Here is a 14,814-nt window from a genome sequence, read left to right on the forward strand (position 1 = left end):
CATTTTCTAACATGGCAAAGGCACTTTTATGTTACTGAAGAACCTTTAAACTGCTGCCCAGTCAGAACATAGTGGTGACATAATGTTCATGCATTTAGGTGGTGTAAATACATACTATAGTCCACTTGTGACATTTGTGCATTTTCTATGCCATGTATTATGCCTTATAGGAAAGATAAATAGACCAGTTGGGTAATACTGAAATACCCCCACCATTTTAGGATCAGGGCACAGACACTGTGGCACTGAATAGCAGTTTCACAGGGCATAGAGTCCTAACACCAGCCACAAACTGTTCCCAGAAAAAGTTGAAGAGTCATTGGTGACCATGCAGAAAGGCAGATTTCCTCCAAATTTCTACATCAAACAACAACTTGTTCTTTCCAAGATGCTGAGAGCCAACAATGACCAGATTTCTCTGGAGGGGAAAGATATTATGTGAGCCAGAGGGACAGTTTCTCCAGCTCTAATATTAAGCTGAGGTATCCTGATACAACTGAGGCAGTAATGAACCTGTTAATTTGATAGAGAATTAATGATAATTTGATCAGAAAGAGGAGATCAAGATTGGGCTTAATGACTGTTTCTCTCAGATATATTTCTGTGGGGCGTTTCTAAGCTACTATAAGTACATGCACTTCAAAGGACAGCCCTGGGAATAGATGTTCAGTGGTAGCCAGTAAGGATTTGCAGGACTGGAACCATGTGGAAGGGGGTTGAATGAATGAGCGTACTACATACACATAACATTGTGTGCATTTGAGTGTATGAGTACACATACATTAAGCAGATTTGTTTGGATAGAGCTAGTGTTCGACATCCCCTCATCACAATTCAGCATTCTACAATACAGCAGAAAATGCAATAATTGAATAAAGAGAAAGGTGATTACTAGAATCATGGAATGTTAAAATACAGATTCTCCTATTCAATTAACAACCCATTTAAATATAGTTGATTCTATACATGTAAACTAAAATTAATTTCAAAGGTGTATTTAAATGCAATGTACATCACATTAAAGCATATGAATATTTGCGTTTTCATTAAAGATAATTTGAAATAATCACTGTTTCCTCCCAAATGAGCTGTGTGTAACCTAACTGCAACCAACATGGGGCTGTATTACAAGTGCCCTTGGGGCACAATGGGCACGTACCCCTGCTTTGTGCACTTTGATAATACAGAAGGGGCTGCAGACACTTGTGCCGCCCATTCCGTAATAGTGAAAGTGCTGGTGCACATGTAGCACCAGCGCTATCTTGGGAGGGCATTCCTGGAGAGGACATCTGGTGGGGCTTGCCCCTCGACTTCTAAGAATATTTATTTTGAGTAACCCAGAGGCCTCCCTTAATTATGATATCATTGAGGACGGTCTATCCTGTGACTATGGCCTAAGAATCCCATGGCGGAACTACTTACTAAAAACTTTAAAAGTCATGGGTAGACCCGACCTGTTTTTCAATCAGGTATCCATCTCAAAGGGGGAATCCGCAAAAGTAAAAGACCTGTTTTTAAAAAAGGCAGTATCTAATAGAGAAGAAAAGGAGGTTATGAGACCCAACATGAAAGGAGTGATGGGCTTACAATTGACGAATGGAGTAGAGCCATAATTGTCATATGTCAATAATGTAAGGGAGAGAGGCTTATAAGCGCAGTTTAGTCTAGGCACCATTAGATGTCATCTGAGCTTCCCCCTTGGTCAATTTGACCCCCAAAACATCATGCTCTGTCCCTGTGATGAACCCTCACCACAAACTCGAGCACATTTAATCTTCTTCTGTAAATTTTACGAGGCACCTAGGAAATCTTTAATACTTTCAATACTCAAAAATGTGGGTTTTCATCAGTATAGACCAGCTATATATTTTCTGCGGATGCGCCTAAATTCACAAGTAACTTATTCGGTGGGTGCCTTTTCGAAACATGCACTTTATTGCCATAATTATATTGCCTTTTAGGATTTTGTTTTAGCTGATTAGAGTTTGCAATTACTTGTTTTTTGCAGTTTCCGATGTACTTTTATATGTTTTTTACTTACTATCCTTTTCTTTACTCTTATCTAAATTTAATGATGAATGGAACCTGGAGCTTTTAAATTTGTCTCTTTGCGCTTTTATGATTATATACTATAATCAAAATAAAGTATCTTGAACATTAAGGGTGTGGATTTGAGTGTATTAGTACACCCACATTAAGCAGATTTTTGTGGACAGAAATAGTGTTCAACTTCCCCCTTCATCACAATACAGCATTGTTTGACCTGGCATCTTTTGGCGTGGTTACCCCTGAATTTTTGCCTCTACCTCCTGTATTTTTGATGATATGCTGGATGTTGTTTTTACTGGTATAGATGCTTTGGGCACTTTGCCACTGCTGATCAGTGTCAAAGTGCAAGTGCTCCCCAGGGAAATTGTGATGTAATTGGCTATACCTGTTTGGCATATTTGTTATACCTGCAAGGCCCTAGTAAAGTGCACTGAGAGTGCCAGGGCTGGTAGTACAAATGCTACTAGTGGGCTGCAGCACTGATTGTGCCACCCACAGGAGTGGCGCTAAAATGATGTCTTAGGCCTGCTTGCAGTGCCTATGTGCAGTCCAGGACTGCCATGTCGACCTGGCCAGTTCAACCACTGACCAGGCCTTATCCTTCCCTTTCTGTACATGTAAGGCATCCCTATGGTGGCCCTAGGTACCCCCCTGGGCTGGGTGCAGTGTATCTGAAAGGTAGGGCATGTACTGAGGTGTGTAACATGCCCTGGTAGTGAATTACAGCCATTGTCATTTTTCACTGCTGAGAGGCTACCTTGCCCATAGGACAGAATGGGGGAGGCTGTTTACATTCCTATCTTCCCCTAAAGGCAAGATAGAAAATCCAAGTTTGGTATCTTTGTGTTCAGAATTTTATTATACATCTTTTTAGAAAGATGGTTTTTAAATTCACTGTGTGAGAATAGCACTTTTTAGAAAGTAGCTATTCTCCTGTTTAACCTTCCTGTGTACCTGTGTGCAGAATGGCTGGCTGGTGTCATGTGATGGGCTAGGTGGCTCCAGGAGTCTGGATGAGTCAGCAGCAGGGTGAATAGGGAGATCTGCTCTAGATGGGTGGGAGGAGTAGGACCCCAGACACCTAAACTTTAGATCACTGTGGAACCAAGAAAGAACCTCTGCCAAGGAGAAAGCTGGAAGGAACTGAAGAGGAGAAGAATGCCTGCTTGCTGTTTTGCTTTGCTGCCAAGGAGAGGGGAAGGACTCTGCTGTGTCCCCTTCTTTAAATTCTGATCTCCAAGGGCCTGAGGAGAGCTGGCTCCCTGTTAAGAAGTCCCAGGAACAAAAGGACTTCACCACCAGCTCCCCTGGAACTCTGCTGAGGGAGTTCTGACCTGCCTTGGAGTGCTTGCCTAGTCTTGGGGCCTCAGGAGGTCGTTTTGCTGTGTTTGGGAGCTGGAAAGCAGAAAGCGTGAACAAGAGTAACTGGTACCCATCGCATCATCCGTTTGAGGGTCGCATCATCCGGTTGCGAGTCGCAAGATCGAGAGTGCGAGAAGAATTTCATTGCGGCGTCATCACAGCACCCGGAGTCCCCGCATTGCCGAGTGCGTCGAGCATCGTCCCGGTGCGTGAAGATTCCTGACACTGCGAAGGTCGTCGCAGAGCCAGTTTGCGGGCCGCATCACTGCCGGTGCATGAAAGTATCCAGTCGCTGCGTGCATCGACGCAGAGTCCCGTCTCGTTGCGCATCGAGGCTTGCGGCGCCAGAAGTCAACGCCGTGCCGCACATCGCACCCCATCGAAGAGCGTCGCACCGTACCTGTGCGTGAAGCTTCCACCTAAGAAACCTATGCAACGAAAGCCAAAGTCATCGCATCCTCCCCCTACAGATCGGAGCCAGCACATCCACCTCTGCTGCGTGAAGCAGGGCTGCTGCAAAGCCTCCCCAAGGTCTCAGGAGTATCGCATCGCCTTTGCCATCTTCATTGTTATAGCTTTTGGGAACCTTAGCGCAACTACAGGTACTGTTGGGCACGAGAGTGTCGCATTTTGTGCATTGAGAGTCGCATTGTGCAGGACACTGATTTTTACATTCTGGAGTACTTTCTACAAACTCTTGAACTATCTTTAAAGTAACCTTTTTAATTGTATGTTGGTTTTTCTGTAGTATTTGGTCTTGTGAAGTTTTTAGTAAAGATACCTTATTTTTCTAAAACTGGTGTAGAGGAAATCTGTGGTGTTTTCACTGTGTTACTGTGAGTGTTGGTACAAATACTTTACACATTGCCTTTGATAGCCTAGACTGCTCAGGCCAAGCTACCTAGAGGGTGAGCAGGGGTTATCTTAACCGTGTATCCCCCTTTCCCTGACTAGAAGCAAGGGTCCCTACTTGGACAGTGGTACCTACCCTGCCAACTAGAGACCCCCAGATCTAACAAGCATTTTACAATACAAGTAGAAAATATAATAATTAAATAAAGTGAGTGTGACTCCGGGAAACGTGGAATGTGAAAATACGGATTCTTTTATTTAATTAACAACCCATTTAAATATAGTTAAATCTATAAATTTAAACTAATACTATTTTGAAAGGTGTACTTTAATGTAATGCACATCACATTAAAGGGTATGAATGTTTGCGTTTTCAGTAAAGATAATTTGAAATAATCACACTTTCCTCCCGAATGAGCGGTGTGTAGCATTACTGCAACCAACATGGGGCTGTATTACACAAGTGCCCTGGGGGCACAATGGGCATGTGTGCACACTTTGCGCGCTTTGGTATTATAGAAGAGGCTGCAGACACGTCTGCGGCCACTTCTGTAATACTGATTGCGCTGGTGCACATGTAGCACCAGCAAATCCACACGCGGAGTGTACATGCCATTTCCAAATTTCTACTGTTCCATCTGTGTCTATCCAGACCTTTTGCAAGAACATGACTGAAGCATAATTCATTTCAGGCAGCGTTTATTCGATAACAGATACCCAATGCATTTCGGGCTAAGCACCCTTCTTCGGGGGTCACTATAAATAATCATAAAAAAACTCAGTCACAAACAATAATCTTCACTCTAGTTCATCATCATCGATGTTCGAGAAGTGCTACATAAAATTGTCCCAGAGAAATGTGTTGCCATTTATATAAAAGTATTAAATTCTATTACGAAAATGTTCACAATGAACCGCTCATTCCCACTAAGAAAATGGGTTCCCCCTTTCCGCGCACCGCTTCCCAGCTTTCCATGTGAAACCTACTTTTAATGTCGTCCTTTATACTTTTGGTGCTCATCCCACCTCCGTTCATCCCTGCTTCCTGACAGTATACAAATTATTATACCCTCCTTCCCTCCATCATCAACCCACTTTTTTATATACCTTCCAAATTACAAACAATGTAAAACATTCATCGCCAAATCTTTAATCTCTTACTTGCTTTCCACTTTTCATTCTAGTGCTTTCCATTCCTCTATGCTTTCACATTTAACTACTTCTCCCATTCATCTTAGATTAAATCATACACTCAACCTTTGCCCTTCAACAACAGTCTACCGTCTCATCTAACATGTACCTGCCATTTGACGTTAAAAACCATCCGTCCTCGCTGATCCTTCCATCTCAGCAGTATGCGCCCCAAAATGCCTCTCTCCCTTAACCCGTGCTTCTAACCACCCGATTGTTTCACTGTTTAAAATTTCCCGCCATCCCGGTGCCTCATTTGTTTACACAAGGTGTTTGTTCCTTAAACAACTCCATTTCCCATAATGCAGTTCACTCGAACTCGACTAACAGATGTGAATCTCTTTCCTATAAATCAATGATGAATACACTGTGCAAACGCATAATAAACATGATTATTTGACCTGCATTTCATGATCTTTAAAAGAGTTCATTTCTAAGTTGTTTTCAACACCATGTCAGGATAACAGGAACAGCGCTTACAGTAGTATTCGGAAATGCATCATAACTGTATACATAGATATTTATATAGTTAAACAGTCTTTGCACCCAATCCGATATTCTGGCTATGCAAACATTTTGTACAGTGAAATGGCCAACTAACACACTGTAAAATGTGCATTGTGAAAAGGGATTGTCATCAGATTGGGAAGGAAAACATCCTTTACTCGGCATGCAATTACCCCGCATTTTTTACTCTGCAAAAACGTTTCTAACGCAGGGCTTTACACCACAAACCATTACAATGTATTCCCCATTACAACACCCCAATGGAGTTAGAATAGTTAATTGTGTTGTAATGGACAATGCGTTGTAATGGATTGCGTTGTAAAGCCCTGCATTGGAAACGTTTTTGTGGATTAAAAGTGTCCTATTCGAAAGCACCAGGAGCTAAACACATTGTACTCTGAAACGTTCTGCAAGACAGAGGGTGAGGATCGGCAATTCTGAGTGGGTAGTGTTATAGCAGCATCTCAACCCTGCCCTTCATTCCTGCTCTGTAGTTGCAAAAATCCATGTTATCTCCAGGCCCTGCAGCACGTACCAATCAATGCTCACTCTCCTCTGCCAGTGTGATGCTAATAGGTAAAAAATCATCACTAAGGGTAATAAAACTCTGACCAGCAGAGATAGTCTTACTTCCAGTAGCCACTCAGATAGTGGAAATACATTGGAGTCAAATCAAACATTACATTTGAGATGATCCAGCTAGCAACTGCAGTTGCAACTGCCTGAAAGTATCAACTTGAGAAAACCTTGTCCAAATCCACCTCCTCTGTAAGGAAACCATTTGGCTGAAACAAGTCAAAGCATTCCGCAAGTGTGGAAACTGCAAAGCCTAGTTATAGTTATCTGAACTAACTATAACGGGGGAATTTCATTGGTTTTTTACGAGTGAAATATCCACCTAACTATAACATGTGTGAAACCTATGGTTTTTTAAGTGAATTTGCAAGGTTTTTTAAATGCTAATTCCTAACTATAACGTGTGTGAAACCTATGTTTTTTTAAGTGAATTTGTACGTTTTTTTAAATGCTAAGTTATGTATGTATTATTATATATTTTTTTTTAAGGTTTTTCACCGTGCGCGCACCGTGCGCGCACCCCGCGATTTAAAAAAAAATAATAATTTTTTTTCACCCTTCGGGGTCCTTCAGGGACCCCCTGACAAAGGCTAGGGGGTCAGGAACTCTCTACCCTGCCCCCTTTTCAGGTTCGCCACCACTCTTTTTCACTGTCGCACCCAAAACAAACAAAATGGCGGACGACACTTCCTGATTTCGACCGATTCGAACATTGACTGACATGTAACCACCAATCAGAATTACGCTCGCGCACGTTATGGTGCGCGCACCATGCGCGCACGGTGCGCGTCTATAGATATTTATGTACTTTTAACTACAATTTTCTCAGGAAATACTGAACAGATTGACTCCATATATGCAAAAGGCACATGCCTGACCTGAGGACTACTCTTTGCCAAATTTCAAGTAATTCTGTTCAGCCGTTCGGGCTGTACCTTCGACTAAAGGTCCTATGGGAAAATGCATTGGGGAAAACGCGTTTTGGGATCCCCCTTTTTTCTCAGCCCCCGCTTGACGAATCATCCCGAGACGTTCAGGGTAGGAGCTGAGCAGAGCGCCCCATTAGTTTTGAAAATTTTGCGAGGATTCGTCAATCGGCGCCAAAGTTATTCAAAATAGAATTTACAGATTTCCTATGGAAACACGGTCCTAACTATAACTATCTACTGGCGACCGCCAGTAGATAATATATATACATACATATATATATATCTGTTTAACACATACCTTGCAATGCATCCAAAGTCAAGTTGACAAATTAGTCCTTCAAGCTCCATGCTACTCAAGAGCAATCACCTTCTTTGGCTTACTATCATATCCAGGATTCAATCTAAAATTTATTGTCTGGTCCAAAAAAGATATTACAATTCTCATCCTTATTGTCTATTCGACTGCAATTCTAGAACCATCTCCGCCCCTTTGTTCTGCTAAGTTGTGTCTTTTGAGATTTCTGAAAACAACTATGGGAGAACATTTTATTACCATGCTACAAAAGCATAGAACTTCCTTCCTGTCCCTTAGATCCACCATCCTGCTATAAACATCATCAACATCATACGATCTTGCAGTGTCTGACCACTTTATAAGTTTCCAAACAAACACATTTCTTCAAACACCTTTTAACACTGAATCTTCAAAGCACATTACTGGAGATGGCAATGTATGACAAAAACGTTTGTGCATATTTGTTATGTGGCATTTTGTTGGAGTGGTGATGTACTTTTGTTTTTGTGTGCTGCATAATGGCAATGCGATTTTGTTATGTTGTACTCTGATTGTTGTGTTCACATTTTGACTGATTTGTTCTTTTGTGCGCTATTATGTCTTAGTGTGTGGATGTGTTGCTTTGTGTCCGCTATTGTGTTATGTTAGAAATGACAACAAATGTTGCTATGTTTACAGCGAAAGCAGCATTTACCTTTACAGGTTTTGTGAAAAGCAACCATTTAGCACTGTCCAAGGTAGTTTAAAGTGCTGCTCCCAGTCTTCAACTCATTAAGACACGAGTCCACCCTAAACTATAACCTATCTTAAATGAGCAATTCCAGAGTTCACATTCCAGTGCTCACGTTCTATGATACAACCAGTGCTTAATTTGTAATCAAAATAAGTGCACGGTCCCTTGTCAGGAGCCATCTGCACCTTGCACTACCCACTGACCCTGCCATCTCTGCCAATGACAGTACCAACACAACTATTAAGCATCACACTGCTACAAGTGTAACACATCAGACTATTCTAGACCCCCAAAGCTATAAGAAAGGCTTTGGCAGCAGGTATTAGCCATTTTAATGTATATTGAATTAAGAAATAACTCTTGTTTTGCTCATCTGTAAATTAGACTGACAGCACCACCTTATGGCAGACTGTCATAAGCGCCAGTGTTAACAATTAAGTGCCGGTGCTGAGCACCGGAAACCACCGGCTCAAATTAAGCACTGGATGCAACTCAATACATTAGAGCCCGACCAAATGATTAGTCACATTTCTTCGATGATTGGCTATTGAATATTAATTCATTTGTAAATACTGACTTTGCTCAACAGATTGAAATTTCCTGGATCTATCCTCAAATCATTAACTAGCGTTTATCATGACAGCACCTACAAATACCTACACAGGTTCACAGATGGCCAAGTATGTACTTAAGAGCATGACACATTCTGGTTATCAAATGTTGAGCCAGGTTGCTGTAAAAAACATATATCATGTTGATGTAGAAAACGTGACATCAACAGTCCACGCTGTAATTAACTATGTGATGATGACATTCTAAACCAAATTCTAATTCTTTAAGTTCAAACATAAACGTATACAATTTACGTCAACATGATGTTGAATGATTCTAAAAAAAATTAACATAAGTGAAGTATAAAATACATACCCTAAAGTGGAAAATGCCAGCGTACTTTGAAGAATACCCTTGATTGCGTGGTATTATATTCCCGAGAAATGTCTGTTTTAAAGCCAAAGCACCCATTGATGACAGGACCCAGCAATTACCTGTAGAGAGAACAATATTAACATAAAGAAATTAGGATCATGAATAGATTAGAATTTTAACATCACAACTGTATGACCAGTTAACACTGTATTAAAGTTTTGGTTGCTTACTGGTATCACCATTATACCTGGGTCCATCTTCCTCTTTCTATTATTTACAATAAGTGATGACACAGCGAACTGACAGGTTGGATGTAGTAACTTCAAAGTGCTTTGCTATTCATCTGTTAGTGGAGCCAAACTGGTAACCCTTGCCAGAATGTCTACAGTAGGTACTAAAGACAAGAAACGATTGACTACAACCTGGCTTTTTGTGCAACTACCCCATTTAGGTACCTCCTCGAAGTCCCCTTGCTCTGCAACACAAGAAACCTCAAAATGTCAGGTACCTCCGAATAAAACTGATGATCGGCATTTCCACCCACCAATAAGTGTCTCCACAATCCGTAGCACACTATCCCTATCCAGATACTAGTTAGACTCTCCCCAAAAAGAAACAACCTAAGGACCAACCCTGAAGGCCAACAGCGAACTTGTGCACATTATCAAGGACTACAATGACTTTACTACCCCTGCTACCTCCTTCTGCACAGTAAAATATACAATATACCAACGAAGATACCGCGGAAGATCAGCACTCCAGGGATGGAGGTTAAATCAATACCTGCTCTGGCTATGATGTGGAAAGCAGCCCCATATGGCAGGAACCAGTCAAGAGGAGTGGGTGGGTCAAGGTAGCCCATCCTGCTCAGGAAATAGGCCTCAAGCATGAAGCCTTCCATTCTAGCCCAGCTGCAATGACCCACCATGGATAAGTATCAGACATTATTATTGACTCTGGTCTAAAATTGCTCTAACTCACTGACCTCTGGTTAAATAACAAACTATTGATGATCCTAGACTTCAAGCTCTTCAAAAGTATTCCACTATCAAAGCAGACAGAAGAACATTTCTGAATGTAGAAACTCCTCTAATCTACCATACGTACTTCATTGCAAGTAATCCAACAGCCTAAATTACTTGGCTTTTGAATATGTGGCACTCACATGGAGTCTGTGTCCATCAGAGACCATTTACTTACATGTAATTTACCATCCTCCCTAACTGAACAAAAACTTTGCAGCTGAGGTACATGGACATACAACCTCCTAGCAAAAGCTCTCTTCCATAATTCTTTATGTAAGAGATTTCACCGTCAACTGGAGGGGAAATTACAACCTTTTAGTCGGGTCATTATTGAAAGTGCTAGTCCAAAATTAACTGAAATAGGTCAGACGCTAATAGCAAAAAAACTTGAGCTAATGCTCTCAAACCTCACAAATGTCAAATACCACAAATCTCTTGAAGTGGAATGGTCTGATAATTTCAATATTTCATTTAGCATTCAACTACACTGATCTTATAACTGTACTCAACCCCACAAAAGAGCGTTGAACAAAATACCCATAGCCACCATAGCTGAAACTCTAGAATTACCACTATCCAACACAAATAATTCTCACAAGTGTTACTCTACCTTTGAAAAATACAATATAGCCACCCAAAATGATATTGACTAGACCCCTTTAAACCAAAAAGAGTCATATGAACCCTGAAAAATCCCATACAACTTCTAATTTACTTTAAAAGGATTTAAGTGAAAATAGTGCCCAAAAGAGTAAATAACCAATAGTAGGCAAAGGTCGTAGTAGGCGCAGCATGAGGTCGACCTTGATGGAACCCAGGTCTGACACCCCTGAAGCCTGGAAGTAGACAAGTAAAAAAAAATCCCAATTCAAAAAGGGAATTTGTCATTTTTTTTTACTTTGGAATTCTTCTCAGTGCAGATGGAAGTTGAAACTCTAGCTGCTGCTCTGGAACTAGGGTTAGATAATGGAAGCATGTTGGTTCGGCTAACACTCTGAAGGTTTTCATTTGTGGTCCCTAAATCTTCTAAGATCCAACGCAGAAAGGGACTTTGTCATTTTTTAGAGGTCTCTTCTCAGGACAAGAGTGAAATTCAGTCGAACACTATGGATATGTTGGCCTGATATTTTTTGGTAGAGTATACCACTGAGAATATGGAGCTGTGGAGTAAAAGTCTTTCAAAGTTTCCAAACTTTCTTCTAGAGCACAAACAACCATCAGATTAGATTTCTAAGGCCCCCTGGACCTGAGCAGAGGGCAATTGCAAACTCTCAGGGTGTCAGGCAGAGATCAATCACAAAGTCCAGTTCAGTTCCAGTTGCCAATGGTCATCTGGGGCATTTCAGGATAGACCCACTTGCAGCTTGTTGTGTCCCTTTAGCTACACAGAAGATTAGCCAATCCTTGGAGTTCACTTTCTGATTGCAAGAGAGAGCAGGTCCAATCCTTCAGGGCTCCTCAGGTCACAGACAGCCGTTCCAGTCCACTTCTAATCTTTCACTGGTGCTGAAAATGTTCTGAGGAGGTGCCTTGTGGTGCCACATTTATGCCTGGCACCAGCTTTTGTGCGGTAGTGACTCTTCCGCTATGCCAAACTAATAAGGTAAAAGTTTGCGGGTGCAGCTCTCCCCAATTTTTAAGCTGTGCCTGTTTTCCCTAGGGCAAGCAATTCCACATTGCCTCTCACTCTCACCCTTAAAATCCAAAACCCTTGTCGTCTTGTGCAAAGACTGAGTGCCCGCTCCACCCCCATAGGTGTAGCCAGAGTAATGAGCAGTACACTCCTCTGTGCTCACTCAAAACCTGTTCTTAGGTAGCTTTCATTCCACTAGGATTGGTGACTGTTAGAGTCGGGGATCTCTGGTTGCCGCAAGGTTGCCCTTGTGTCAAGCAGGAACCCTCTCCTCCACGTCAGGGCGCAGGATAACCCCTCGCGAATGACCCTTGCTCACCCTCTAGGTGCGTGGCGTGAGCAGCCAAGGCGATTCCTCAGGCGTTGTTGGTTAAGCACTTACAATCATACACACAGTAAATACATCAATCCCCCCAGAAACGGACACCAGACTTGGATATATATAAAAATACGCTTCTTTATGTAAAAATAAGGATATATATCTCAGCAGACTTATCACAAGACCAACAACGTTTTCGCTATGCCACCAGGTTGTAAAGCAGGCAAATGTTCTTTGTTCGTAGCTTCAAATGGAGACCTTGTAGTCTCTTGCAATGTTACTTGTGGTTCCAGTACTCACAGAGATCGGCTCCTGCGAACGGGGAAATAAGGCGTTGCGGGCCCCGAGCCCGATACTGGAACTTCTTTCGTGATGTGGAGAGTCGGCACAGGTCGGTGCGACTCTCAGCTTGGGAAGTGTTCTTGGGTCCTCAATCAGCAGGTGTGGGCACGTAGGCAGGCGCGGCCAGCGACCCTTTAGCAAGGCGGTGCAGGAGGGTCTCCACAGCGGGGGCGGCGCGGCCTGAGATGTCCGGGGATAGCGAAGCGGGGTCGCAGGGCACAGTCAGTGCAGCTGGATGACCCGGCGTAGATCACAGTCGTCGGACGGCTTCCGGCGGGAGGGGTGATAGCGCGGTCAGCGCGCTCCAGTAGCAGGCGGTGACAGGGATGCAGGCGGCCTGGCCCGGGGACAGAGAGCGGCTCTGGACGGAGCGGGGCTCTCACGGGTTTGAGGCAGGCAAGCTTCTGAGTGTCACGGCCCTAGGAGGGGCGATGAGGGGCGCAGTCTCTTTCCAGCGGGATGCACACACGGCTCGAATTGGAGGACGAGCAAAAGCACAGAGAACCCACTGGTCCTGGGGTTCAGTTCAGGGGGCAAGCTCAGATCAAGCCCTTGGAGAATGTTCAAGCACAAAGTAGCAAAGTCTTTTCAGTAAGTCTCTTCCTCTCCTTTCTCAGCAAGGCAAGCAGCAGGCCAGCTCCTCCAGTGTCTTCTTCTCCTTCTAGTCGGGCAGAGGTTCTTTGTGGTAAACAGGATTCTGATTTCTTAGGAGCCAGGCTCCTACTTTTATACCATGATTCTTTTGTTCTTTAGCGCCAGGGGGCCTAGGCCTGGCTCAGTCCAGTTCTGGAGCACTTTGTTATGGTGACTCTGCTCTTTCCTTTCAGCAGCAGGGCAGAGACATCAGCCGCCCCACAGGGGGTGGCGCCGGCTTTGTGGTGGCAGAGCACAGGTCTATTCAAGAGTCAAGGTGTACTCCTCCCACCCATCCAGGTGTCACCTCTCTACCCACCACCTGGCAGCCAACCTGTCTCTGGGGATTCCCCAACCCTGCTCCTTACTGTTGCCAGGCAGAACACATACACACAGCAGAGGCGGACTGAGATGGTCAGGTCAGTAAATACTAACTTTCTAAAAGTAGTATTTACAAACCCAGGATATTAAAATAAACTTGACTACAAGAAGTATTTTATTATTCTGAGTTCAGGCATACTAAACTTGACACTTCTACCATGCTCTCTGAGTCCACTGGGGTCACAGCGTTGGCGTGATCCCGGCAGCCCATTCTGGCCTATGGAGAGCAGGTAGCCTTCAATAGTGAAGAACGGGAATGGCTGTAATTCACTACTAAGACAGGCCACACACATCAGGGCATGTCCTACCTTATGCCTACAATGCACCCTGCCCTTGGGCCTACCAGAGGGGTGGCTAATATGTAGGTAAGGGAAGGTTTAGGGACTGGCAAGTGGGGGCACTTGCGCAGTCAGCGCGACGGTCCCGGACCGCGCACAGGGTCTGCGGTGGCAGACCCTAGACACACTTTACAAGGCCGCTTCCGTGGGTGGCGCAACCAGCGCTGCAAGCCCACCAGCAGCATTGGCATTCACAAGCCCTGGCACCCCTGGTGCACTTTACTGGGGACTGACAGTGAATCCAATAACCCAATCATGGACATCAATTACAGGTACACTTTACCTCGGGAGCACTTGCACTGCGGCACGGATTAGCCGTGGCGCAGTGCCCTGAGCGGACAACACCAGCAAAACAGTCGAGGCACACCATCAAAAAGTGGAAGGGAAACTCACGCCAAGGTGCCAGGTCTAACACGTGTCCCCTCCAGCTGAAATGTGGGGAGAACTACCCTTGCCCAGGGGGTTCCTCGTCACTAAGGAGGAAATACCTGGACAGACCGTCAGCGTTGGCGTGATCTGTACCAGGACGGTGTTCCACCGTAAAGTCCATACCCTGTAGGGAGATGGACCACCTCAACAGCTTCGGGTTTTCACCCCTCATTTGCATCAACCATCTGAGGGGCCTGTGGTCCGTCTGAACCCGGAAGTGAGACCCAAACAAGTAGGGTCTTAGCTTCTTCAGCGCCCAGACCACAGCAAATGCTTCTCGCTCAATTGCACTC

General features: G+C 43.8%; 1 protein-coding gene across 1 annotated transcript in view; it reads right to left on the reverse strand.

Moving 5' to 3' along the window:
* LOC146821928 (uncharacterized) overlaps positions 1-14,814 on the reverse strand; it is a 477,592-nt gene that overhangs the window by 363,180 nt on the left and 99,598 nt on the right. The window contains exon 4 of the mRNA XM_085609939.1: positions 9,422-9,540. Within this exon, the coding sequence (XP_085466065.1) occupies positions 9,422-9,540 (119 nt within the window). The remainder of the gene's footprint in view (positions 1-9,421; positions 9,541-14,814) is intronic.

The sequence above is a fragment of the Triturus cristatus genome, chromosome 6 (genome assembly GCF_964204655.1).
Source record: "Triturus cristatus chromosome 6, aTriCri1.1, whole genome shotgun sequence".
In the NCBI taxonomy this organism is placed as follows: domain Eukaryota; kingdom Metazoa; phylum Chordata; class Amphibia; order Caudata; family Salamandridae; genus Triturus; species Triturus cristatus.